Source organism: Equus asinus, chromosome 2 (genome assembly GCF_041296235.1).
Source record: "Equus asinus isolate D_3611 breed Donkey chromosome 2, EquAss-T2T_v2, whole genome shotgun sequence".
Classification (NCBI taxonomy): domain Eukaryota; kingdom Metazoa; phylum Chordata; class Mammalia; order Perissodactyla; family Equidae; genus Equus; species Equus asinus.
This window is the reverse complement of record NC_091791.1, coordinates 85,934,881-85,962,041: the sequence shown is the minus strand read 5'-3', so window position 1 is coordinate 85,962,041 and position 27,161 is coordinate 85,934,881. Positions and strand designations below refer to the sequence as shown.

At 37.8% G+C, this 27,161-nt stretch overlaps 1 protein-coding gene across 17 annotated transcripts in view; it reads right to left on the bottom strand.

Annotated features, from left to right (window-relative positions):
- The window catches only part of LOC123281061 (uncharacterized), a 104,733-nt gene that overhangs the window by 29,787 nt on the left and 47,785 nt on the right, over positions 1–27,161 (bottom strand). For 6 of the 17 annotated variants that reach the window (XR_011496431.1, XR_011496419.1, XM_070492834.1 and 3 more), the window contains 3 exons: positions 21,258–21,376; positions 20,583–20,644; positions 1,537–1,579 (listed from right to left, as the gene is read on the bottom strand). Coding sequence is in view for 9 of the 17 variants with exons in the window: in XM_070492834.1 (XP_070348935.1) it covers positions 1,537–1,579; positions 20,583–20,644; positions 21,258–21,376 (224 nt within the window). In the remaining 8 variants the exon portion in view is untranslated. Of the gene's footprint in view, position 1; positions 1,580–2,073; positions 10,395–20,582; positions 20,645–21,257; positions 21,388–23,432; positions 23,574–27,161 lie in introns of those variants that run through there. The other 11 variants (XM_070492817.1, XM_070492818.1, XM_070492812.1 and 8 more) reach the window with 7 other exon arrangements.

The following is a 27,161-nucleotide window of genomic DNA, read 5'->3' as shown; positions in this document are numbered from 1 at the left end:
TTATTGAAGTAGGGTATAAATAAATATAGATAAAATACATAGACACGCCACTTCATTTATGTAGTATTGCACACAGACACAATAATTCAATATTTTGCTGGAAGCCTTATGACTTAAACTTCAGAAAGATCATCAGCTTATATTGAAAAATTCATAAAATTCTTTCCGTATGTGAAACATACAGTTAAAGCAATTTTCATCAGTTAACGCTCACTACTCCTTTGAAGTAGGCAGGGCAGGCATAATTTAATTATCACCATTTTTAGAGACAGATGATCGTAAATTTGACAATTAAGCAAAGTGGTCTGTAAATCAGAGAAGGGGGTACCAACTGGCTGAGAAAACCAGGAATGCCTGAAGGAGATACCAAAGGCTGGGCTATGAAGCTGATGAGTTGAAATGCTGGGGAGACCAGAACAGAAAAATAGGGTGCAATATACTCTTTGTAAGTATTTTAGATAGGAGGCTTCTGGCTAGGCTTTTACATACTGTCTGACATGACGTATGGGCATTTGGGTCCCGATACAGAGTTCCAAATGGAGAAGACAATACCAGTGCTTCCGGCTCTCTGCTAGAGATCTGTACCTTGATGTCCTGCAGGCACTTCAAACTCCAAAAGTTCAAAATAGCTCATTTTCTCCCCAGCCTCCTCTATCATTTCAAGTCTTTGCTAATCATGCAGTTGTCTGAGATGGACCATCAGAGTCACCATTGGCTTTTTCTTTGTGTTTCTCTCTCACATCTGTTTAGTTGTCAAGTCAGCCCTACCAGTCACAGTAATGAAAGGGGTTCTCCAGTCAGTCTTCCTCAGTGCCCCCATTACCACTTTCGTACCTGGTGCAGTGTAGGGGCTGCACAGACAGAAACTGGGAAGGCATGCGTAGTCAGCTCCAGTTAACCCACAAAGGGAACATGAATGTAACTGTGATTTAAGTAACAGAGTGCAGGGGGACAGCAACGGCTGGTAACAAGAGATCAGAGGGGGCTCTGACTTGGTCAGGAAGGGCAGGAAGATCTAAATCAGTCAGGATAGTGTCTTGAAGAATAGTCAGGCACTAGTCTGGCTACCCAGAGTTCAATCCACATCCAGTTCTTTCCACTGCCTTTCACTTCCTCCTCATTGGCACTCTATATGTGGATCACTGGAGCTTTCCCCTTCAGTGTTTCAAAGGTGCTGCTTGAGCTGGGGCACAAGTGACCTTCCCCAGCTCTCCCTAGACTACTGTAGCTATCTCTTGACTGGTCCCCTGGCTTCCAATACCTATCTCCCACTATCAATCCATCTTCCAAAAGAACTAGTTCAGAATTATCTTTCTCAACACAGAAAGGACACACTGCTCCCGTTTAAAAACATACAAATTTAGATGGCTCCCCCTTCAGCAAGAGAAGTCAGACTCCTTCTGGCGTCATATTGGACCCTCCCCACACTGGCTCCACTCTGCTTGTCCAACCTCGGCTCCTCCCACCTCTCCCAAATACCCACTTGAGTTCTTTCACAAATAAGTACAGTTCCCTCATGCCTGTGTCTTTGCTTACATTCTTTCTTCTGCCTAGGATTCCTTTCACGTTTTTTTTCTTCCTGGAAGAGAGAGAGAGAAAGAGCGAGAGCGAGAGCGCGAGAGAGAGACACACACACACAGACAGCCAGAGAGAGAGAGAGATTTATTAATTAAATAACAGTTTCGATAGAGCAAAAAATGAGGACTTTGAAAACAAAAATCTTCAGCCTTACTGAGGAGCCTAACATAGAATTCTACTAAACAGGTCATGAGGACTCGAAGAAATTCATAGATAAAGAAAATCAAGAAGGAGCTTAAATATAACCTGATTATTCTTCTTCTACAGGGTAAAGAAAAAGTAATCCCATGAACCATTGCTTATAATAAAGACATCTCATGTCAACAAATGGACTGTAGCACAGTTTAAGAAGTATATTGATTCTTAACATTCCTCCTGATTAAAGTCATGCTACGTGCAATAGAGCCAAAGTTAAATTTTCTCCTGGGAGAAAGTCTAGCCAATAATGTGGGAAATAACCTGGACAAGAACTCCAGTTCTTTAAAGACACACATACCGGATGCAGTGAAGAAAATCTGGAACTCCAGAATATTTGAAAGTCAAGATCTGGGGGTTTTATTAAAATTCTGGAGGACAAACAAATAAAAAAAAAGACGGAATATTAAAAGTAAATATTTGAAGAAGCCAATAAACAAAAATACAAATATCTCCAATGGAGGGACTAGGATTAAAGATACAATTTATGTGCTTGAAGAAGACAGCCAAAGCATGCTGAAATATCTGCTTGTCATGTTGAAACCAAGAAAGAATATTATGTAAAGAAATGGGATAAAATATTGAAAAGACAGAAATCTATAAAGATGTTATAGTAATTATAAGGAGCACTAAAAAATTTTCAAAAATACGCAAATATCCTTAATGAAGAGAAGGTAAAGTTTAAAGTTCTGCTTCCTACTGAAGAAGAAAATGTAAGACTGAAGAGGTGCATGTAGGAGGAAGCAGCAGCCTGGAATTCAGAGCGTACTGAGAGGACAAACCTAATTAATGCAGAAGTCTCAGAAAGACACAGAAGAACTCTTGTTTACAGGGAAAATGAAACGGAACATTTTAATCATTACATTGTGCAACTGAAATTGCCAGATCTTCATTCTGAATCAGTTGGCAAATACAGTATATTGAAAGAGAAAATGAAAGGTGTAAATTAGTTAATGGACAACTGATAGATCATTGGAATGAGGCACTAAAAGACCAGAAAAGAGAGATGATCTATGTCCTGTGGGCAGAAACTCTATCAATATTACTTGAAAATGATAGAGACCATCTACAGTCCAAAATGAGTGATGGGTGTGAGCTAGGCATGAATGGGGAGAACAACAACAAAAAGTTGTAACTTGACTTTTGATCACTGCAATTCACTAAAGCACAACTGGAAAATACAAAGCCGTTTAGTTGAAAAGAGAGGCTCTTCAAGAACTCCCTGAGCAGATGGACATTCTTTAAAAGGAATCAATTCAGGAAGAATGTAAGGACTGAACAGAAATGGTCAATGTAGAGAAAACAAAAATTTATAGGCAGAGAATTCAAGAGATGGCAGATGATTTCAGTAAACAGAGAATTTCCATGAATTAAAAATTGCTATTATTAAGAGAGAGCCAATGACAACTGGCTCCCTTGCTTAGGCTACTGAAAGAGCCCTTATCAGAGAGAAGAAAGAAGAAATCAGCATAGGACAGAAAAAAAACCCCAAAATAGCTATGCTTCAAAAAGCAGTGATCAGGAGGATCTGATCATCCAATGCTTCCACAGAGAAGCCTTCTGAAATGATTCTTTTGACTCATTCGTGTCAGCTTACCCCACCCCCATTAAAGACTGTTTCATTGACTCTATCATCTACTCTTAGTTAAATGTGACAAGAAGTGATCTGGAAACTGTGGATGGGACGCCAGCTGGTCTGAGATCTTCTTAAGAAATAGCTATATAAACATCTACCTCTCATCCATGCTTTGTTTATCTTCATCAGTGAACTTGGTGGCCAAGATGTCCAACATCCTCCCACCTCTGAGTGGTAGGGCACCCTGCCAGCCCCTCTCCCAGGGCACCTTAATCAAAGAGATGAGACTGAAAGAGACTGGGAAAATTTCCTGTCTGATCCTGAGATCCTGAGACAGGGAAAGTACATCCATCTGTTCCTGTGATGAGGCATGAGTAATCTCTGTCAGCGGTCAGCAAACTTTTTCTGATAGAAAATACTGTAGGCTTTGTGGGCCATATGGTCTCTGTTGTGATACTCAGTTCTGCCATTGTGTGACAACAGCCACTGACAATATGTCAATGATGGGTGTGGCTGTGTTCCAATAAAACTCTATTTACAAAAACATGTGGTGGGCTGAATTTGGCGGTCAAGTAATAGTTTGCCAAGTCCTGATCTATCTGACGAAAACTTTGCCTCACATCTAGGCTTTGGTGTTCCTTCATCTAGGAAGAGTGATGCAAACATCCCCTTTAGCCTACACCCTACAAATCTTAGAGAATCCTATCCATCACTGATCATGGAGATAACTGTGACCATCTGGCCTAGTTGTAATTGAAGAGACGTGCCTAATAATGGCCTGGAACATGAAAACTGACCAAGACACCACCTCATCAAGTGGGGCCTGTGGCAGATTTTTGTCTTTTCCAAAAATGACTGCAACAATATTTCCAGTCTTACTTGCTCGTCCAGAAACTCGCCTCTCCCTGAGTCAAGAGGTGGAAGGTCTTTTATCCTTGAATGTGGTGATTCTTTGTGATGACCTCAAAAATAAGACCTCCAAGGTTACATCATAAGAGGCAATATGGCTTCCACCTGGCTTTCTCTTTCTGTTTGGGATGTGCATTGTTGAATTTCAGTGCCGTGAGTAAGGAACACACAAAGGGTCACACACAAAGGCTACACGTAAGTGTTCTAGCTAATAGCCCAAATGAGGTCCCAGATGACAGCCAACATCAACCACCAGAAATGTGAGTGAGGAAGGCTTTGAGATGACTCTAGCCCCAGTCTGACTATATGAGAGATCTTAAGTATGAACCACATAAGCTCATTCAACCCCCACCCCTAACCATGAGAAATAATAATAAAATGGTAATTGTTGCTTTGAGCCATTAAAAATGGGGTGATTTGTTATGCAGGATATATAACCGGAACAGATTTTGCTAACTGCAAGTAGGGTGCTGCTATAATGAAAAGTAGTGGTTTTGGGAGCAGGCAGTGGGAGGAAGGTGGAAGGGCCTTAACGATACTGTTAGCTGAAGCCTGATGGCCCTCAAGGAGGCTGTTGGTGAGGGCTCAAGGGAAAGTGAGGACAATGTTACTGAAAGCTGGATGAGAGGAAACGTTTTTATCTAGTAACAGAGAGTTTAGCAGTGTTGTTACCTGTACCTAATGTACCTGATGAACTGATGGATTCAACTAAGGAGATTTCCACACAGATGTCAAAAATGTCACCTAGTTTCTTTAAGCTGCTTATCATAAGGTACCAATAGAGAAAGATAAGCAAAGGAAAGAATTGTTAAATAGTAAGTATCCAGAAAAATCAAAAATAGAACTACCACATGATCCAGCAACCCCACTTCTGGGTGTACATCCAAAAGAATTGAAAACAAGATCTTAAAGAGACATTTGCATACCCAAGACCACTGTAGCATTATTCACAATAGCCAAAAGGTAAAAGCAACATAAATGTCCATTGATGGATGAATGGATAAAGAAAATGTGATATATGTATATGTATACACACACACACACACACACACACACACTAGAATATTATTCAACCATAAAAAAGAAGGAAATTCTGTGATTAGCAACAACATAGATGAACCTGGAGGACATTATGCTAAGTAAAATAAGCCAGACAGAGAAAGATAAATACTGTATGATCTCACTTATATGTAGACTCTAAAAAAGTCAAACCCATAGAACCAGAAAGTGGAACAGTGGGTACCAGGGGCTGAAGAGTGGGAAAAACAGGAAGATGTTGTTAAAAGGGCACAAACTTTCAGTTATAAGACGAATAAGTTCTGGGACGCTCATGTACAGCATGGTGATTATAATTCACAATACTGCCTCGTATACTTGACATTTGCTAAGAGTAGATCTTAAGTGTTCTCACCACACATACAAAAAAAGTAACTATGTGAGATCATGGATGTGTGAAATAACTTGATCGTGGTAATAATTTCATAATGTATACATATATTAAATCATCACATTGCAAACCTTAAATTCATACAATTTTTATTTGCCAATTATACTTCAAAGCTGGAAAAAATGTGGTATATAAATACAATGGAATATTATTCAGCCTTAAAAGGGCAGGAAATCCTGTCATATGCTACAAAATGGGTGAACCTTGAGGACATTATGCTAAGTAAAATAAGACAGTCAAAAAGGACAGACACTGCATGATTCCACTCTTGTGAGTTATTTAAGTAGTCAAACACATAGAAACAGAAAGTCGAACGGTAGTTGTCAGAGCTAGAGGGTGAGGGAGGTAGGAAGTTATTGTCTGGTGGGTGGACAGTTTCAGTCATGCAGGATGGAGGGGCTCTGGAGATCTGTTGCACAACAATGTGCATGGAGTTCACAACACTGTACTCTACGCCTGGAAATTGTTAGGAGAGTGAATTTTTTTTTACCACAACAAAAATATTAAGGATCTAGAACTTGCTGGCTTCCATAACAACACTGTTTCTTATTTTCAGACTCTCCAAGAGAAAAACAATGTTAAAATTAAGAAATGAGTTTTAGGCAGAGATCAAATCAAGTGCACTGTCAGGAAAACATATTCTAGAGATGAAGCCAAGAGTGTGACTGTAAAACTCTTTGTTCGGATCTCAGAAAGATTTAAGTGTTACCTCATAGATCCTTTTACACAGACAAAAGTCTCTCCAAGAATCATAAAAGCATGCCTTAGAGATCCTCTGTATTAAACAATAGGGCTTCTAGGAATCTTAAAGTTTAGTTCCGCAGCAATCTCACAGAGAACCCAAGGTAGAAAGTGCTTATCTTTGTGGCATTTGTGAGTGTAGCTTTTGCCAAATGTAATAAACCCCAATAAAATTCTTAGGAAATCCACCATATTTTTAAGAGAAACAAGCATTAGTGGAAATAGCCCCAGATTGGTTTAAGAGATTCAGAGACATTACAAAATGAAAGAAAGTCTTTGGATCTCTGAATTACTATGAGCAGGAAGCACTCTAAAAAAAAAAAAAAAAAAAACTACTCAGCTGCAAACACCAGATCTTTCTTCTTCTTTTCTTCTCTTCTTCTCCCCCTCCCCCTCCCCTTCTTCTTCTTCTTCTTCTTCTTCTTCTTCTTTTTTTGAGGAAGATTAGTACTGAGCTAACATCCGTACCCATCTTCCTCTATTTTATATGTGGGATGCCTGTCACAGCATGGCTTGATAAACAGTGCACAGGTCCCTGCCTGGGATCTGAACTGGTGAACCCTGGGCCACTGAAATGGAGCACGCAAACCTAACTGCTATGCCGCTGGGCTGGTGCCACCAGCTATTTCTTATAGAATAGAAAGGATGACTTACACAGAACTTGCAAAAATGGTACAGAGAGTTCCCTGGTACCCTTCATGTAGCTCTCCCCAATGACAACATATCACATAAAAAGAAGCACAATGATCAAAGTCAGGAAATTGACATTGGTACAATACTATTAACTAAATTCAGACTTCATTTGGATTTCACCAGTTTTTACATTTTGCATGGCACATCTTTTCAATCTCTCTGTAACTTTATACTTGAAGCGAATTTCTTGTAAACAACATATAGTTAAGCCTTGTTTTTTTCATCTGATAATCACTGCCTTTGAATGAAGCTTTTATTCCATTTATATTTAATGCAATTATTGATACGGCTGAGTTTAAGTATCCTATCTTGCTATTGTTTTTTAATTTTCCCATTTGTTCTTTGTTTCTCCATTCCTGCTGTCTTTCCTTCTTTTGTGACTCGTATTATTTTTAGTATTTTATTTTCCCATCTATTCACTTTTTAGTGTTATATTCCTCTTTGTGTTATTTTTAGAAGTTGCTCTACAGATTTTAATAAGTACTTTTCAGTTACCACAGTCTAATTTCAAATAATATTCAACTTTTATGGATGGTATAAAAACCTTGCAATTGTAGACTTTTATTTACCCACTTCTACCCTTTGTATTCCTATTACAGTCATACCTTATTTTATCATGCTTCACTTTGTTGTGCTTTCAGATACTGTTTTTTACAAGACCTTCCATCAGCAAAAAGTTTGTGACTTGCTGAAGGCTCAGATAATATTTAGCATTTTTTAGCAATAATTTTTTAAATTAAGGTGTATACATTGTTTTTTTAGACATAATGCTATTCCACACTTAATAGACTACAGTATACTGTAAACATAACATTTTTATGCACTGGGAAACCAAAAAACTCATGTGACTTGCATTATTGTGATATTCACTTTATTTCAGCGGTCTAGAACTGAATTTGCAATATCTCTGAGGTACGCTTGTATCCTATGTTTTCCTTCTACATATACCATAAACCCTACAATGAATTAATTTTTGTTTTAAAATATCAATAATTTTTACAAGAAGAATTAAAATACATATAAAAGATGAAGATATTTTTAAAAGTTTTTTTTAAACCACATTTTACCCTCCATTCCACATAGTACTCTCCATTCCTTTCTGCATACATTGAGTTTCATCTGGTATCATTTCCCTTTAGCCTGAAAATTTGTAGTACAGATCTGCTGGAGATAAATTGTCTCTGCTGTTGTCCATCTGAAAATATTTTTATTTTGCCCTGGTTTTTGAAGGATATTTTTGCTAGATACAGAATTCTAGATTAAGTTTCCTTCTTTCAGCATTTTATCTTGTATTTTCATCTAGTCACCATTGTTCCTGTGAAAACTTAGCCAGTGCTTCCTGTACTTAATGTGCTTTTTTTTTTCTCTAATTGCTTTTTTTTTTACGGTGAGGAAGATTGGCCCTGATCTAACATCTGTGCCAATCTTCCTCTATTTTTTATGTGGGTTGCCACCATAGCATGGCCTGATGAGCAGTGTGTGGGTCCGTGCCCAGGATCCAAACCTGCAAACCTTCGGCTGCCCAAGTGGAGCACACAAACTTGCCACTGGGCCAGCCCCTCTAACTGCTATTTTATTTTTGATCTTTATCTTCAGTTTTCAGCTTTTTGATTATGATGTACCTAGATATTTTTCTTTGGGCTTTGCTCAGCTTCTTGGATTTATGAGTTGATGTCATTTATCAAACATTAGAACATGTTCAGTCATTATCTCTTCATATATTTCTTCTCCTTTCTCTCTCTTTCCTCTCCTTCTGAGACTTCAATTCCTCATATATTAAACCATGTTATATTGTTTCACAGATATTGGACCTCTGTTCTGTTGGTTTTGTTTTTGACTATTTTTTTCTCTGCTTGGACACTTTCTTTTGTCCTGAATTCAAGTCCATTGGTCTTTTTTTCTGCTATGCCTGATTTGCTGTTATGCCTATCTAATAAATTTTTCTTTTCTGATATCATAACTTTTTATTTCTAAGTTTTCCATTTTTTTTGTAATAGATTCCATGTATCTGCTAATTTTCTCTATCTTTGCATGCATATTGTCCACCTTTTCTACTAGATCCTTTAGCATTTTAAACATAGTCATTTTAAAGTTTTCGTCTGATCATTCCAACATCAGGGCCATCTCTTGGTCTGTTTTTATTGACTGTTTCCTTTCTTTCCTTTCCATGGGTCAAATTTTCTTGCTTTTTCATGTGGCTTATAATTTTTGATTGTATACTTGATGATATGTATAAAAATAGTAAAGAATGAAGTAAATAATATATTCCTCTAGAAAAGTACATGCTCCTTTTGTGTCAGGCCACCAAAGTCGGGGGCTGAGTCAATTTGTTCAATAGTTGACCTGGGTCTGGGCTTTGTTGCATCTCTATGTAGATTCAGTTCACCATTATCTCTAAATGTTTTGATGGTGGAATCAGGCCTTTCCATTCTGCAAGGCTTAAGATCTGAGCAAATGGCAAGTTTCCAGAGATCTCTTTGCACTTTACAGTTCTTTAAACTATGGGTGATCTCTTTCTGCTTTACAGCTTGGTTGCCAACTTTTGGGGTTATTGAGGAGTTCTCTTTGTTCTCCAGGACTGGCCTTAGCTTTCTGTACCTCAGGAGATCTCTGTCTGTCCTGCTGGCCTGCTACCAGTCTTTGGAAGACAGTTGCCTTCCACTCTGTGGAAACCTGGATCACTTAAGCATAGTTTCAATCAGTTCTTTTTCTCCTCCCCTAGCATTTGGAACTGAAAGCCATAGATGTTTAGGTTTTCTGTCAGCTCTATTGCTCTGTCCCCTTTACTCCAGTACCTTGCACTTAGGAGAGGCCCTGCACATCTGAAAACGGATCTCTGTCAGCTCTCCACTCCTGTCTCAGCCATTGACATACTACCCTCCAGCATTCTGTGAAGACTTATTGAAAGAGTTGGTGGGTGAATACAAACTTACTATGTGGCTGGATCTCCTCTGAATTCTGACCCGTCATGGACAACCACACATGCTGTTTAATCCATTAGTTTCGGTTGGCTACTTCTTGCCCACCAGATAAGGCAGAGTCCTCTTCCCACCATTTCACCAGGGATAAGAACAGCCAGGAATATTTCCTCTTCTCTGAAGGACTCCTTGCTTTCTGAAATTTAGTTCATTTAGGTTTTTTCAGGTCTCTGATGAGTCCTCAGTTCTCTGATGACTTCTAAAAATATTTTACAGCTTACCCGTCTTGTTTTAGTTGTAAAGGTGAGAATGATGGTCTCTTATGACTTTCTACATCCTAACAGGAGGAAGAAATCTGTAGTCACTTTTTTTCTTTTATTAAAATGGAAATACTTTTCCAAGTTATTATAAACTCTTCCTAATCATCACTTTTAATGGTTGCAATATATTTCATTGAGTAGGTTAATCATTCTTTTGTTGTTAGACATTTAGTTAGTTTCCAATTTTTCTCTCCCACAAATGATGTTTCTGTGAACATCAAAAAACCATTTTTAAGCCCCTACTTATGCATGGTGGTACACCGTGAGAACTGCATTCTACTTAAAATTCAGTAACAAACTTTTAGATGGCAGAAAGTAGGTGCTTAATAAATGCATTTTATCAAAGCTTCTCTGAACAAAAATATTCATGATGCTGCTAACAAAGTACACAGCAGATTTTATCAATTTTATATGCATGTTTTTAAACTGTAAAATGCAACATAGATATACCAGAAGAAGGGAGGAGGGATGGTTGGTGGGCAAATACAACAGTTGTTCCACTTGCAAAAGTCTGTTAAGATTGAGTTTTTAAGGAATAAAAAAATAATAGAGCACAGAATTTAACCTGGCATTCAGGAATGGATTTCAGAGAGTCCATAAATTACCTACGAGTGCACACACAATATGAGTATATTTACATTTTTCTTGGGAAAGACCCCATAGCATTCATCAATCATAAAAGAGGTCCTTGACTTCAATGTGATGAAGCCCTGCCATAGAGTTTCCATGCTTAAACAGAAAGTAAAACCTTGCAGGTATCTTAACAGAGTAGCCTTTTCACATGTTTGAAAATAATGAAAGCACATTTCAACATTGAAAGTGTAGAACATGGGGCCAGCCTGGTAGTGTAGTGGTTAAGTTTGCGTGCTCTGCTTCAGTGGCCCAGGCTTCACAGGTTCAGATCTCAGGCATGGGTCTACACACCACGCATCAAGCCATGCTGTGGTGGCGTCCCACATACAAAATAGAGGAAGCTTGGCACAGGTGTTTGCTCAGGGCCAATCTTCCTCACCCTCCCACCCCTAAAAAGTGTAGAACATACAGCATCTTATTAAGGAGATAGCATGAACTAGCAGTTAGGCTAGATTGGGATGTTACACTCTACATCAATAGTTTTAATTCTATACAGTCAAGGCAAAACGATTTGTCATCTTAAGTCTTCTTTCTTCTTTTCCCTGCTTCCATATGCTCAGTCTTCAAAGCCCATTTGTTCTTCCTGGGGCTCTGTTAAGACATGTGAGGGTCTCAACCTAATAATTTGCTGCCCATTCAACTGTTTAAGTGTTGGGAAGTTACGTATTATTTAAATATTATTGTTTAAGAATTATTCAACATTTCTTTAGTGTCATGGGAAGAAAACATTTATATGCATTTTATATATAACTTTTAGAAACCAAATAACTTCTTAGGAGGCATATAAAAACATTTACTTTTTTTACTTTTTTTTTTTTTTGAGGAAGGCTAGCCCTGAGCTAACACCTGCTGCCAATCCTCCTCTTTTTGCTGAGGAAGACTGGCCTTGAGCTAACATCCGTGCCCATCTTCCTCCACTTTATATGTGGGACGCCTACCACAGCATGGCTTGCCAAGCAGTGTCATGTCCGCACCTGGGATCTGAACCGGTGAACCCAGGGCTGCCAAAGCAGAACGTGCGAACTTAACTGCTGTACCACCGGGCCAGCCCCTAAAAACATTTAAAACTTAGATGAAATCTCTTATTCCTAACCAACAAGATTACATCGAGCTTTATTTGGTTTTAGAATTTCTTTTTTTTACCTGGAACCTCAAAATGTGACCTTATTTAGAAGAAGGGTCTTTGCGGATATAATTAGTTAAAATGAAGTTGTACTGGGTTAGGATGGGCCCTAAATTCAATGACCGGTGTCCTTATAAGATGATGTGAAGACACTCAGGGAAGAAGGCCAAGTGATGATGGAGGCAGAAATGGGAGTAACGCAGGCCAAAGAACACCAAGGATTACCAGCAGGCACCAGAAGCAAGGAAAGATACAAAGAAGAATTCTTCTCTTGAGCCTTCAGAGGGAGTGTGACCCTGCTGACACCTTGATTTCGCACTTCTGGCCTCCAAAACGATAAGAGAATAAATTTCTAATGCTTTAAGCCACGGTGTTTGTGGCGCTTTATTACAATACCTCTAGGAAACTTATACATCAGCCACATGTAAAATTTGTCTTAAAGTGGGTTGGTAGGTAGCTAGCAAGTAAAAGCATTTTGTTTTCTCACAGACAAATTTCATCACTCTGGTTTTTGAATCTAAATTTTTGCTTTTGAAAGAAACCAGTAGAACATTTTTAAAAGTAACTAACAGTTTACCTGATTTCTACATTTTTCTTAGTTGTATTGTTTGTGAGCCTCAATTTATCCCTAGAATCTGCATTTTCATTTTTCCACTTTCTCATATTCTTGTGAAATAAGAACAATATGCAAGCAAATATTGAAATAATTACACAACTAAGATGGAGAAATTGCAAAAACAGGACTGTTGGCTGGCAGACAGCTCCAACAAGCTTTGGCTCAAAGTATTCGTTTGTCAGCTGATGTTCAAAAGTCCTGAACTGGAATTTTAAAAGCAGTTTAGGAATGACAATATGTAATGTACTAAATGAGGTTGTGCAAAATTGAATGGACTAAAGTCAAGGGTAGCTTGTTGAATAATCAAGTAATTTATTTATTGAGATATAATTGACATATAAGATCATATTAGTTTCAGGTTATGACATAATGATTTGCTATATATATATTTGCTATATGTATATATCTTTGCTATATACATAGCAAAATGTTCACCACAATGAGTCTAGTCAATATCTATCACCAAACATCTTTACAAACCGTTTTTCTTGTGATGAGAACTTCCAAGATCCACCCTCTTAGCAACATTCAAATATACCATACAGTATTATTAACTATAGTCACCATGCTGTACATTGCATCCCCCTGATTTATTTATTTTATAACTCGACATTTGTACATGTTTACCACCTTCACCCATTTTTGAAGTTCTTTATATATTTTGGATATTAACCCCTTATCAGATAGATGATTTGCAAATATTTTCTCCCATTCCACAGATGCCTTTTCATTTTGTTGCTGGTTTCCTTTGCTGTGTAGAAGCTTTTTAGCTTGATGTAGTCCCACTTGTTTATTTTTGCTTTTGCTGCCTTTGCTTTTGCTGTCAAAGCCAAAAAATCATTGCCAAGACCAATGTCAAGGAGCTAACCGCCTATGCTTTTTCTCGGAGTTTTAGGGTTTCAGGTCTCACATTCAAGTCTTTAATCCATTTTGAGTTGATTTTTGTGTATGGTGTAAGCTAGTGGTCCAGTTTCATTCTTTTTGCATGTGGCTGTCCAGTTTCCCCAACACCATTTATTGAAGAGACTGTCTTTTTCTCCATTGTATATTCTTGGCTCCTTTGTTGTAAATTAATTGACATATATGTATGGGTTTATTTCTGGGCCCTCGATCCTGTTCCATTGATCTATGTGTCTGTTTTTATGCCAATATTATATTATTTTGATTACTATGACTTTGTAAGTCAGTTTGAAATCAGTAAGTGTGGTGAGCTTTGTTCTTTCTCAAGATTGCTTTGGCTATTTGGGGTCTTTTGTGGTTCCACGCAAATTTTAGGATTATTTCTTCTATTTCTGTGAAAAATGCCAGTGAAATTTTTTATAGGGATTGCATTGAACCTGTAGATTGCTTTGTGTAGTATGGACATTTTAGCAATATTAATTCTTCCAATTCATGAGCACAAAACATCCTTCCATTTATTTGCATCTTCTTCAATTTCTTTCATCAATTTCTTATAGTTGTCAGTACTCAGATCTTTCACCTCTTTGGTCATATTTATTCCCAGATATTTTATTGGTTTTTATGCAATTGAAAATGGAATTGTTTCTTAATTTCTCTTTCTGATAGTATGTTATTAGTGTATAGAAATGCAACAGATTTTTGTATATTTATTTTGTATCCTGCAACTTTGCTGAATTCATTTATTAGTTCTTGGTGGAATCTTTAGAGTTTTCTGTATATGAAATCATGTGATCTGCAAATAAAGACAGTTTACTTTTTCCTTTCTGATTTAGATGTTTTTATTTCTTTTTCTTGCCCAATTGCTCTGGCTGGGATTTCTAATACTATGTTGAATAAAAGTGGCAAGAGTGGGCATTCTTGTCTTGTTCATCATCATAGAGGAAAAGCTTTCAGCTTTTCACTGTTGAGTGTGATGTTAATTGTGCACTTATCATATATGGTCTTTGATATGTTGAGGTATGTTCTCTATATACCCACTTTGTTGAGGTTTTTGTTTTTTTGTTTTTTTGTTTTTTACCATAAATGGAGGTTGAATTTTGTCAAGTGCTTTTTCAGCATCTACTGAGGTGATCATATAATTTTTCCCTTCATTCTGTTAATGTGGTATATCACACTCATTGATTTTCAGATGTTTAAACATCCTTGCATCCCTGGAAGACATTCCATTTAATCATGGAGTATGGTCCTTTCAATGTATTGTTGAATTTGGCTTGCTAATATTTTGTTGAGGATTTTTGCATCTATGTTCATCAGGGATATTGGCCTGCAGTGTTTTTTTCTTGTGTAGTCTTGGTATCAGGGTAATGCTGGCCTTCTAAAATGAGTTTGAAAGTGTTTTTTTCTATATTTTTGGGGAGAATTTGAGAAGGATTGGCATTAGTTCTTCTTTAAATGGTTGGTAGAATTCACTAGTGAAGCCATGTGATCCTGGGCTTTTTTTTTTTTTTCGTGAGGAAGGTTGGCCCTGAGCTGACATCTGATGCCAATCTTCCTCTTTTTGCTTGAGGAAGATTGTTGCTGAGTTAACATCTGTGCCAATCTTCATCTACTTTGTATGTGGGACACTGCCACAGCATGGCTTGATGAGCAGGTTGTAGGTCTGTGACCAGAATCTAAATGCATGAACCCAAGGCTACCAAAGCAGAGCGTGTGAACCTAACCACCATGCCACCAGGCTGGGCCCCCTGGACTTTTGTTTTTGGGAAGGTTTTTGATTACTGATTCAATCTCTTTACTGGTAATCAGTCTGTTTATATTTTCCATTTCTTAGAAAATTTCTAGAAATTTATCCATTTCTTCTAGGTTGACCAATTTGTTGACATATAATTGTTCGTGGTAGTCTCTTATGAGCCCCTGTATTTCTGTGGTATCAGTTGTAATGCCTTCTTTTTCATTTCAATTTTATTTAGTTGAGTCCTCTCTCTTCTTTTCTTGGTGAGTCTAGCTAAAGGTTTGTCTATTTTCTTATCTTTTCAAAAAATCAGCTCTTAGTTTCATTGATCTTTTCTATTGTCCTTTTAGTCTCTATTTCATTTATTTCTGCTCTGATCTTTGTTAGTTCCTTCCTTCTGTTAACTTAGGGCTTAGTTTGTTTTTCTTTTTCTAGTTCCTTGAGGCATAGAATTAGGTTGTTTATTTGAGATCTTTCTTGTTTCTTAATGTAGGTGTTTATCGCTGTGAACTTCCCTCTTAGAATTCCTTTTGCTGCATCTCATAAATTTGGGCATGTTGTATTTCCATTTTCATTTGTCTCATGATATTTTTTGATTTCTCTTTTGATTTCCTCTCTGATTCATTGGTTGTTCAGTAGTATGTTGTTTAATCTCCACATATTTGTGAATTTTCCAGATTTCTTCTTGAAAATGATGTCTAGTTTCATGCCATTGTGGTCAAAAAGACGTTTGATATGATTTCAATCTTTTTAAATTTATTAGGACTTATTTTGTGACCTAATATATGATCTATCCTGGAGAATGCTCCATGTACACTTGAGAAGAATGTGTATTCTGTTGCTTTTGTTAATGTTAGTCTAGAATTTTTTATTGTGATTGTGAATGCCAACTTTATGTGATCATCAGGTGGCTGGTCTTGGAATTAGCAGCTGCCCCATAATCACACTGTGCATTGGTGTGTGCTTATTGCAGAGATACTCAATAGAACTAGGCCTAGGCTGGCACAGGCAAGAAATCTCTTAAACTTTTTTCTCTAGCAAACCATCTACTTTGATAAGAGAAATATTAGTTTATATTTTTCCAGTTATGTAAGGAAGTGCTTGTAGAAACTTGGAGGAATTGACACAACAGTTCTAATTTTTTCAAATGATGTTTTAGCAACTCTTTATAGACTGGGGACTTGGGCAGCTGCCCTGCTGGTCTGCATCTTAGTCCAGTTCTGGTTCTGCTTCAGAAAGCTCCCTCCAACGAATTCTCTCCTTCTTTATTAGTCCTAGTGATCCAGTTTAAGTCCACATTACTCTGACTCATATTATTATAATACTCTCCTCTTTAGCCCTGTCTCTTACCATCCATCATGAGCATCACCAGGATAATCTAAGTATTAGTTTGTAAATTGATCTTTCCTACCAGACAGTGAGTTTTTCGTTTTCTCTTCATCTATGCTTACCTAGGACCTAGCACTATGCTTACTATATATGATAGATGCTTAAAAATGTTTGTTGAATGAAGAACGGACATATCAATGAAACTATTAAATAGTTTGTATCTAATTTTTAAAAATTAATAAACCAATATTAAATACTTTATATCTAATTTTGAAACGTTGGCAGACATCCTCCTAATCCCCTTCCTCCACCATGCAAACCAATTTTTCTTTGTTTTGGACTAAAACCAGTCTTGGCTTTGTCTAACTCTCAATAGTCCCAAACTGGAAACCGTAACCTAGAGATGGGAGGGCATTGCCAACTAAGAGCCTGGATGGGAAGAAATCATACAAAGGAAAAGTGCCCCTGCATTTACTCAGACCATCCTCCAAGTGAAGGTCCTCTTGTAAGAAAGTGAGAATTAATTGCACATTGTCAATTAATACTTTTTACTGAATTCTATAGTTTCTTATTTTGCGTGTTTTTGGCTTTAGTTGTTCCTTATAACTGATAGCTCAAATTTTGGACTATTAAAAGTAACTTATCTAGAATAACACCAGTGGGGCTATCAGAACTCAGTTTTCTCTCTTAACTCTCTAGAAGGCTTTTTAGCCCAGGTTGTGGTCCCTTGTGTGGGACTCTCTAAAATGCACGGATTAGCATATAGAATGTTTTCTGCAGTCTGCATTTTCCACCCGATTTAGAACTTTATCTTACTTTACAGTAAAATATTTAAATTTTACAATATTATTTACAGTCTTTACACCATCTTAACTTCGGTGTTAATACAGTCATTAATATGGAATAGCATGGAATATATTAATGTGCTTTTTTGCTATATTTCTGCATTCACGACCCTCTCCTTAGCTAAGATGGCAATCTGCAGGAAATCAGGGACTGTCAGTTAGGACAGCTACAGAGAAATGTAAAAAGAAAGCAAAGAGTTAATATTAAGCTTGTGACATTTAAGATGAGAGTTCACAAAAAACCCCATCATCTTACAAGACAAGCTTTGTCAAGATAGAGGATTTTTCAAACTCCTTCATTTCCCTGTTAGTGTACCTAGGTCCAGGCCTGAGTGAAAGACAACACAGAGTTTTAGAAAGGGGCAAATGGAAGTAGGGGAAAGCCTATCCTTTGGTCTTGGGGTTTTGTGGGAAAAAGGAGAGAGCTGGAAGTAGGGGGATGATAGATCTTGATGTCCCTTTTGCCAACCAGCCTGGTCAAGGCCACATTAGATTAACATTGGTGAGGAGTTTGGTAAAGCAGAGGAAGGGCAGCCCTTTGACTTTCCTTAGTGCCCTTAGTTCCTGGATGGCTTGGGTAGGACCCAGGAGGTGAGTACATGGCAAGTAGCTGAATTAGGAGCCATGAGGGCTTAATATGCAAAAAGCAGTCATAGCTGAGCCATGGATCACCCGGGTCAGAACATAAAGAAAGACAGAGTAAAAGTGCACAAGGATCCTCATTACCAGTAAGGCCCAATTACACAGGGTGCCTCCACTAGCCTCACAAAGCTGAGAGCCTCAAATCCAAATTACACTGACTGCAGATCTCACCCCAGGGTGCCGTGAAGACAAAATGTGACCAGGGGGATGCTGTCATCATCAGAGAGGTCAGAGGAAAGAGCACAATACAAGGACACTGTGATTTCTAAGGAAGCTTTCCCCTTGTGACCGCAAGGCCACAGCAAGCCACACCTTTTCCTCTCTGGGAGAAAATCAAGGGAAGGGTAGAGAGGAAATCTGAGACTGGAGATTATTATCTTAAGAGAGATGAAGACTTATGAAAACGGACTCCTTAAATTACTGCATCAGGCAAAGATTACCATATTAGGCAAAAATTTAAAATTTATTTCATACTACTCAAACAATAGGGGCTTGTCAGGAAGACCAAATCAGTTATAGAGAAAAATAAACACTTTTTTATGTGAGTTGCAGTGTGAATGAAATTTACAGACCTTTACTACACATGTATAGTAATACTTTCAAAGTTTTAGAGTATATTTATCTTCTAAGAAAATAAGTAAACTATGAAAATAAATAAGCCAAACTCATTTTTAGCATGACTTATAGAATGCGGAGCTCACAAGACATGAGGCAATTATGGAATAGTGGAACAAGTTATAGTAGGTGCTAGAATCTCATGCTTCTGTGACTTCAAACTGGTCACCCTCAAGATAAGGAGAGACTTTCTCACCCTAAAGAATACATCTTTGGGAAAAGAGTAGATGTCAGTTATTTCTGTAGACATTATAAATAATCTTCCTTGAACTGTCAAAATAAGATAGAAATATTACAATATTCTTTAATTTGGGAAGTTTCAATCATTTCATTAAATTCTTAGTGTGTTTATAGACATTCATTGGGTGAGGACAAGATTAAAGAGGACCAATAGAAATTATTGGCTTTCTATTTCACATCAAATCAATAATTATTTTAGAATTTATTACCCTAAGGCATTTTTCCAGGTTCTGTATAGGATCTAATAAAAAGACTCAATTTCTATTTTAAAATAAAACAATATAATAGATGCTGTAAGGCAGCAGATAGTGATTGTTAAAGGAATATAGTGGATAAAAACAGATAATAAAAGTTCAGAGAAGGGAATGTGTCTCTAGCCCTGAGTATAGTTCTTCACACCCAGTAATGATTCCATCAATATGTGCTGTGGAATGAATGAATGAGCTTCATCTATGAGGTGGAGACAAGATTCTATGGATAAGGTTTAATTTGAACAGGATTTTGAAAGCAGAAAGGATTTGGATATGAAAAATGAATGGAGGGGGTGCATTTGAACAAGAAGAGGTGCATTTTAAAGGGGTAAAAGAAGCACAGGGCATGTTTAACGAACAATGATAATATTAGGTCGGATGGAATAGGGACTTCATGTAGCAGAGTCGTTGGCAACACCAGGGAGCTTCAAAGAGGAATTGACCTGGGCTAGTCTGACTTTGATTGCTAGTCGGAGGAGTTGGGACTGTATGTTACCAACACAGGAGTGCCATGGAGATAATTGAGTGGCCGATGTGATCAAAGGGATATTTCAGGACGATGAAACTAGTAGCATCTTCAGTATGCATTAGAGTAGGAAGAGACCAAAGAAGCGGAGGTCTGATTACAGGGCTATTGGTATTGTATGTTCATTTCCTTTCATTGACTTTAAACTCTCTGAGAAGAACTTCACCTTTGCTTTTCAACTCTAGTACAGTGCCTGGACATCAGAGGTACTAAGTATATGTTCACTGATGCCTGATCTTGGTTACTGGTGATGGGAATTGAAAGAAAGGCATCCATTAGTTTATTTATTACATAAACTATAAGTAGGGGCCAACTATATTCCTGGCACTATATTTAAGAGGCATGACAAAAGATGATCGAAAGGACTTAAGAATATTGAGGGTGAGGAGAAAGGACTTTCACATGTGGACATCAAATGTGGTATGTTTGGTGAAAAGACTGTCATTTATCATCTCTTTGAATTGTTCTAATTCTTGTTTTCCTAAACAGCCCACACTGGGAGATCAAATAAGGGAGTAGGTAACAATTTCATTGGTAACAAAAATAATGCTTGGTTCAGACTCCATAACCACCAGGGACACTGGGACACTGGGACACTGGGACCCAGAGACCAGCCTAGACATTGTGTGTTTTGGTCCAAGTAACTTGCAAGTTCTGATTAGTTCCATTCAAGTTTTCTTGGCGTTTTACCCCAAGAAAGGCTTAGTTTGTTGCTTCCATCTTAGTTTGTGGTCTTCCATCTTAGAGACCTACCTTAGTCTGCCTGCTCTGATGACCTCCAGCTCTTCCCACAGCTTCCAATGGGCTCTTTGCACCTGGATTATAATGACATGAGACTCTGAGAGAGAATTATCACATTCTTAAATTCCCTCATAATTTCTCTGGGGCTTTATAGAAAGGTGTTTGAGTGGCATGAAAATCATATCCCAAAATATCCCTTGCCTCAGTAACCAACCTCTATCCTAGGCATGTAAATTCTGTTCTCTTCAGAGTAACTTTTCTACTCTCCATATGATACATTTTTCGACTTCCTGTTTTTTGAAGATTCTTACACTTCATGCAAATTGGATCTGATGTGGCAGGCAAGTATATAGATTAGGGCCCCTTTGGACCCTTGCTTAACAAGTAACCTAAATACAACATTCCTGGAGATAGATGATATTTTAATTGTTTTTCTTTTACATCTGAGGAAGCACATATAAAAGTATAATAAGAATAAATGATTTGCCTAAATGACCAAGGTTTATCAGTTATGAGCTTGACTATATAATACTGACACCACTCCCACCCCCCACACTCCCCACCTATAACTCTGAGCAGAGTCCCTGGCAACAGTGGTGTGCTGATAAATGCTTAATAACCAGCTCTCAGTGAGAATGTGGGGTACAATTTGTAGCATTTGCCAGTTTCTGTGGTGTAAATACTTACAATGTGGCTGATTTCAAGCCACCAACATGACATCACTGAACTTGGAGTTGAGAAGAGAGGTCTACCATTGACTCTTGCAAGCCAGTAGAAGCCAGCTCCAGGACACCTCTGCCTAGCACCTAGGATGAGACTAAAATTTAATTTTTCCTCCTTGAGCATTTGCCACGACAAATAACCAGTCACAAAGCTGTTTGTTGTGGCATATCTGCTTTTGGGAGTCTTGATTTTGATGCTAAAGCCAATCTTGGGGAGGCATGTACACATTGCAAGTTGCTAGTGAATTCTCTTCCAGAGATAAAAGTTATTAATTTAGGTACAAGCAGTACAACTTTTCCCAGTTTTTCAAAATATCAAGTAAGACAGTAGGTGAGAGAATATAAGATTGCCTTTGACAATATTTTTTTCTTGAAGTATAGTTGACATACAACACTATATTAGTTTCAGGTGTACAACATAGTGACTTGACATTTATATATATTGATTATATATATTTGTATATATTGATTGATTATATATATTGATATATTGAAATGATCACCTGATAAGACTAGTAACTATCTGTTACAATACAAAGTTATTGTATTATTGACTATATTCCTTCTGCTGTACATTACATCCCTGTGACTTATTTATTTTATAACTGGAAGTTTGTCCTTTTTTTTTGAGGAAGATTAGCCCTGAGCTAACATCTGTTGCCAATCCTCCTTTTTTTGCTGAGGAAGACTGGCCCTGAGCTCACATCCATGCCCATCTTCCTCCATTTTATATGTGGGACGCCTACCACAGCATGGCTTGCCAAGCGGTGCCATGTCCACACCCGGGATCCAAACAGGCAAACCCCGGGCCACCGAAGCTGAACGTGCGCACTTAACTGCTGCGCCACCAGGCCGGCCCCTGGAAGTTTGTACTTCTTAATCCCCTTACCTATTTCTCTCATCCCTCCACGCTTCTCCCTTCTGGTGACCACCACTTCTTTGGATCTATGAGCTCGTTTCTGTTTTGTTTTGTTTGTTCATTTGTTTTGTTTTTAGATTCCACATATAAGTGAAATCACATAGTGTGTCTTTCTTTATCTGACTTATTTCACTTAGCATACTACCTTCTAGTTCCATCCATGTCGCAAATGGCAAGACTTCATTGTTTTTTATGGCTGAGTAATGTTCAGTTGTATACATATACTGCATTTTCTTTATCCATTTATCTATCAGTGGACACTTAGTTTGTTTCCATATGTTGGCTATTGTAAACAATGCTGCAAGGAACATGGAGGTGCACATATCCTTTTGAATTAGTGTTTTTATTTTCTTCAGGTAAATACCCAGAAGTGGAATAGCTGGATCATATGGTAGCTCTATTTTTAATTTTTTGAGGAACTTCCATACCATGTTCCATAGTGGCTGCATGAATTTACATTCCCAGAAACAGTGCACAAGGGTTCCCCTTTCTCCACATCCTTGCCAACACTTAGTATTTGTTGTCTTTTTGATAATAACCATTTTGACAGGTGTTAGGTAATATCTCATTGTGGTTCTGATTTGCGTTTCACTGACAATTAGTGATATTGAGCATCTTTTCATGTGTCTGTTGGCCATCAGTATGTCTTCTGTGGAAAATGTCTGTTCATATCCTCTGCCTATTTTTTTTTTTTAAAGATTTTATTTTTTCCTTTTTCTCCCCAAAGCCCCCCAGTACATAGTTGTATATTCTTCGTTGTGGGTCCTTCTAGTTGTAGCATGTGGGATGCTGCCTCAGCGTGGTTTGATGAGCAGTGCCATGTCCGTGCCCAGGATTCGAACCAACGAAACACTGGGCCGCCTGCAGCGGAGCGCACAGACTTAACCACTCGGCCACGGAGCCAGCCCCTCCTCTGCCTATTTTTCATTGGATTGTTTGGCTTTTTGCTATCGAGCTGTTTGAGTTCTTTATATATATATTGGATATTAACCCTTATAAGATTTATCATTTGCAAATATTGTCTTACATTCAGTAGGTTTCCTTTTTGTTTTGTTGATGGTTTCCTTCATTGTGCAAAAGCTTTTTAGTTTGATGTAGTCCCATTTGTTTATTTTTGCTTTTGTTGCCTTTGCCTGAAGAGACAGATCCAGAAAATATTGCTAAGACCAATGGCCTTTGACAACTTTTAGATTCAACCAGCAGAGAGGTGGATATGCCTACCAGGTGGCCAAAGGAAGGGCCTGTCTGACAGCAAATTCTCTGGATTAGGAGTTCAGAGGCTTGGGTTCCAGTCTCAACTCTGCCACAAACTAATTGTGAGAGCTTATCTACTAAAGCCTGCTGGGTGTTGGCCTTCTTCATCTGAAAAATGAGAGAGTTGAGCCAGATCACCTATAAAGTCCGTTACAACTCTATCATTCAAATTATACAAAATAATATAGAAAACAATAAAGGATGAACTTGAAAATTATTCACATAAAAATTATATCAAAATTTTAATAATGATATATACCCAAAATAATTGAAAATGAGAACATGAAGAGATATTTGTACACCCATGTACATAGCAGTATTATTCACAATAACTGAAGGGTGGAGGCCATCCAAGTGTCCATCAACAGAGGAAAGAATAAACAGAATATGGTATATACATACAATTGAATGTTATTCAGCTTTAAAAAAGAAAGAAATTCTGACATATGCTACAACATGGATGAACCTTGAGGACATCATGCTAAGTGAAATAACCAAGTCACAAAAGGATAAATACCATATGATTCCACTTATACGAGGTAACAACAGTAGTCAAATTCATAGGGACAGAATCTAGATGGTGGTTGCCAGGAACTAGAGGGAGAGGAAATTGGGGAGTTGTTGTTTAACAGATATGAAAAAGTTCTGAAGATTGGTTGCATAACAAGGAACTGTACCCATAAAAGTGGCTAAAATGAAAAATTTTATGTTAAGTGTATTTTGCCACAATTAAGAAAATTATAACGACAAAAGAAACATGAGGGAATTTTGCAAAAGTTTGGTAGTCGTCTTGGGGCTTTGTCAAATCTGGTTCCTCAAATAGCCCTTAGCAGGTGATGGTAGGGTTTCATAATAAAGTCATCAGTGTAAATTAACATCCTGGAGATTTCTAGTGAAGTTGTTAGGAGACACTGTTTATATTTAATGACTAAACATAGTATTCTGAATTTTTAAAATTGTATGGTAGAAATGCTAAAGATTAAGTAAAATTTTAAATATCATTTCCCCTGATTAGATATATGAAAGAATCTATTCCAAGACAAGCCCAAGTAAAAGACGTAAGTCTAGCTATAACTGATGAAGCCAGTGTCACAGTAGAATTCAACCTTTGTAAATGTGATGTAGCTATTATTATGCTGGATTGGTAATTTTGTGGACAAAGCTGTAAGAACTGCCATCTGTTATAAGTCAGAGAAGCTTCCAGAACATGCATTCTATAAATAAAGTGTAAACAGATCTTTTCCCTGTGGAAAATTCCACTGGGATTGTGACTTATACACATTGTGCCACCTCTTTCCAAAACTATGATTTGTCATTAAGGTGGCTACTTTAAAAGGATTAAATATTTGTATCAAACGGTCAGATTGAGTCACTACAACAATTGAGCTTTCCAAACAAGAGCAAGCAATACACAGCGTTCTTTATTTTTTTAACCACGTTCCAGGACGAGTATCTCAATTCCATATCTGATAGCAGTCAGGTGGAGCTAGATGTGGCAGGGGTGGGAAGAGAAAGGCTAGCGACTGGCCTTATCTCCACACCCTGAATTATGCTTTTGCTACAGTTCAACAAGCTCTCGGCCTGTGGAAGAAGCAGCATAGGGGAGAGAACGTGTGTGAGAGGCTGCATAACAGGGTGGAAGGATTACAAGCTCTGAGACGTCAAAATTCAAAGCCTGGCTTGACCAGAGACTCCGCATGTGAACTCAGGCAAGCTCTTGAGCCTTTGTACACCTTAGTTTCCTCATAAGTAAAATGAGGATTCATCTGTTTACTTAGCCAGCATGGGTGAGGGTTTACTGTTAGCAGGAAGGTCTTGGGTGAATTCATTTTTCTTTAGGCACACTAAAGCTTCCAGAGCCCCACTCCCAGGACGCAGGGGCAGACACACACCGTGTGGACACGCACACTCTAGAGCAAATTTAAGTTAAAAGTGAAACTTGTTGCTATATAATCTTCTTGCCTAAGTGATTCACGTTGATTTTTTCCATTACCTTTTACTTTGGGTTTTTAGTGTCGGGAAGAGAATAGCATCTTAGCTTAGAGAATGGGCTTTCGAGTCTGTCTGATACAGCTTCAAGTACCAATACTAGTGTATCAGAGTGAGGTGCCACTACAGACCAACCTCCAATTTTCAGTGGCTTAATGCAATAAAAGCACCAGCACCTGTGCTAGGCCCTGGGGACACATTCGTAAACAAGACATATATGGTCCCTAGTCTCCAGTGGAATAATAATAACACCTATCTCAGAGGGCTCAGTACAAAAATAAAAATAACGGTAATAATTATAACCAGTTATTGAGTGTTCTCCATGTGCCAATTTTGAGCATTTTATGAAAATCATTTAACCTCACAATAACTTTATGAGATAGGTATTCTAATTGTCCTCCTTTAGCAGACAAGGAAATTTGAGGCAGAGAGTGGTTAAGTAACGTGCACAAGATCATGCAGCTAAAAAGCAGGAGAGCAATCGAGCTCCAGAGTCTGTTGTCTTAATTCTGCTCAGGGGCAGCTGCACGGGCAGGGGAGAGCTGCCGTCATGCAGGGCCCTGTGCTTAGAAGGGCTTAGTTTAATGCTCTGCTGTTGCTACCTTAAAATTTTTAATAATTTCCATTTTGCACTGGACTCTACAAATTATGTGCCTGGTTCCTTCCTATGCAGTACAATCACAGCGAAAGAAAAAGCAGGCATTTAAAAAGTTACAACACAGTAGTCATAAACTCTGAAAAGACTTTATAAATTATTTTATTTATTTAGTCAAATATTTTCTAAAATGCATTGTGCCATGAACAATGACGGGCATGGCAACCAAAAGCCTTACCCTTGTGGGGGCCCCAGGCCAAAAGGTGTGCTTTACGACTTACCAGAAGCTCTCATTTCATTTTCCACACAACCTTATATTACAGAGAGCTTATTTAGTCTCATTTTACAGATGAGGAATTTGCAGCTTAGGTAATTTGCCCAAGATCACATCACTCTTTAGAACAGAAGCAAGATTCAATTGCAGAAGTTTTGACTCCTGGCTTGTGCCTTTCCCACCACTTCTGTATGACTTCCAATTCTTGGAATGTCAGAGTTAATGCAAATTTATGAACAATAAAACTATGGAGAAAAAAGATTGGCTGGAAACAATATGTTACAGTAATTCTCATTATCAAGATTTGGGTTTTACTTTTAACCCAGTAACTGGGTCAAAGCCGGAGAGGTTTTCAATGATTTGAGATATCTGCAAAAGGAAAATCTCCTACCTACAGTTTAGGGAGTAAAATGCATAACAGAGATTGCTCCATTAAGAAATGCAACAATAAAACTTGTTTCTGAATAATATTCCATTGTATATTATATACCACATCTTCTTTATCCATTCATCCATTGATGGACACTTAGGTTGTTTCCATATCTTAACTATTGTAAATAATGCTGCAATGAACATAAGGGTGCATATATCTTTTCGAGTTAGTGTTTTTGTTTTCTTCAGATAAATACCCAGAAGTGGAATAGCTGGATCATATGGTAGTTCTACTTTTAATTTTTTGAGGAACTTCCATACCATGTTCCATAGTGTCTGCATCAATTTACATCCCACCAAGAGTGCACAAGGGTTCCCTTTTCTCCACATCCTTGCCAACACTTGTTATTTCTTGTCTTCTTTTGTTTTACATATGTTTTTAAGGTTTTTTTTTTTTTTTGCAGGG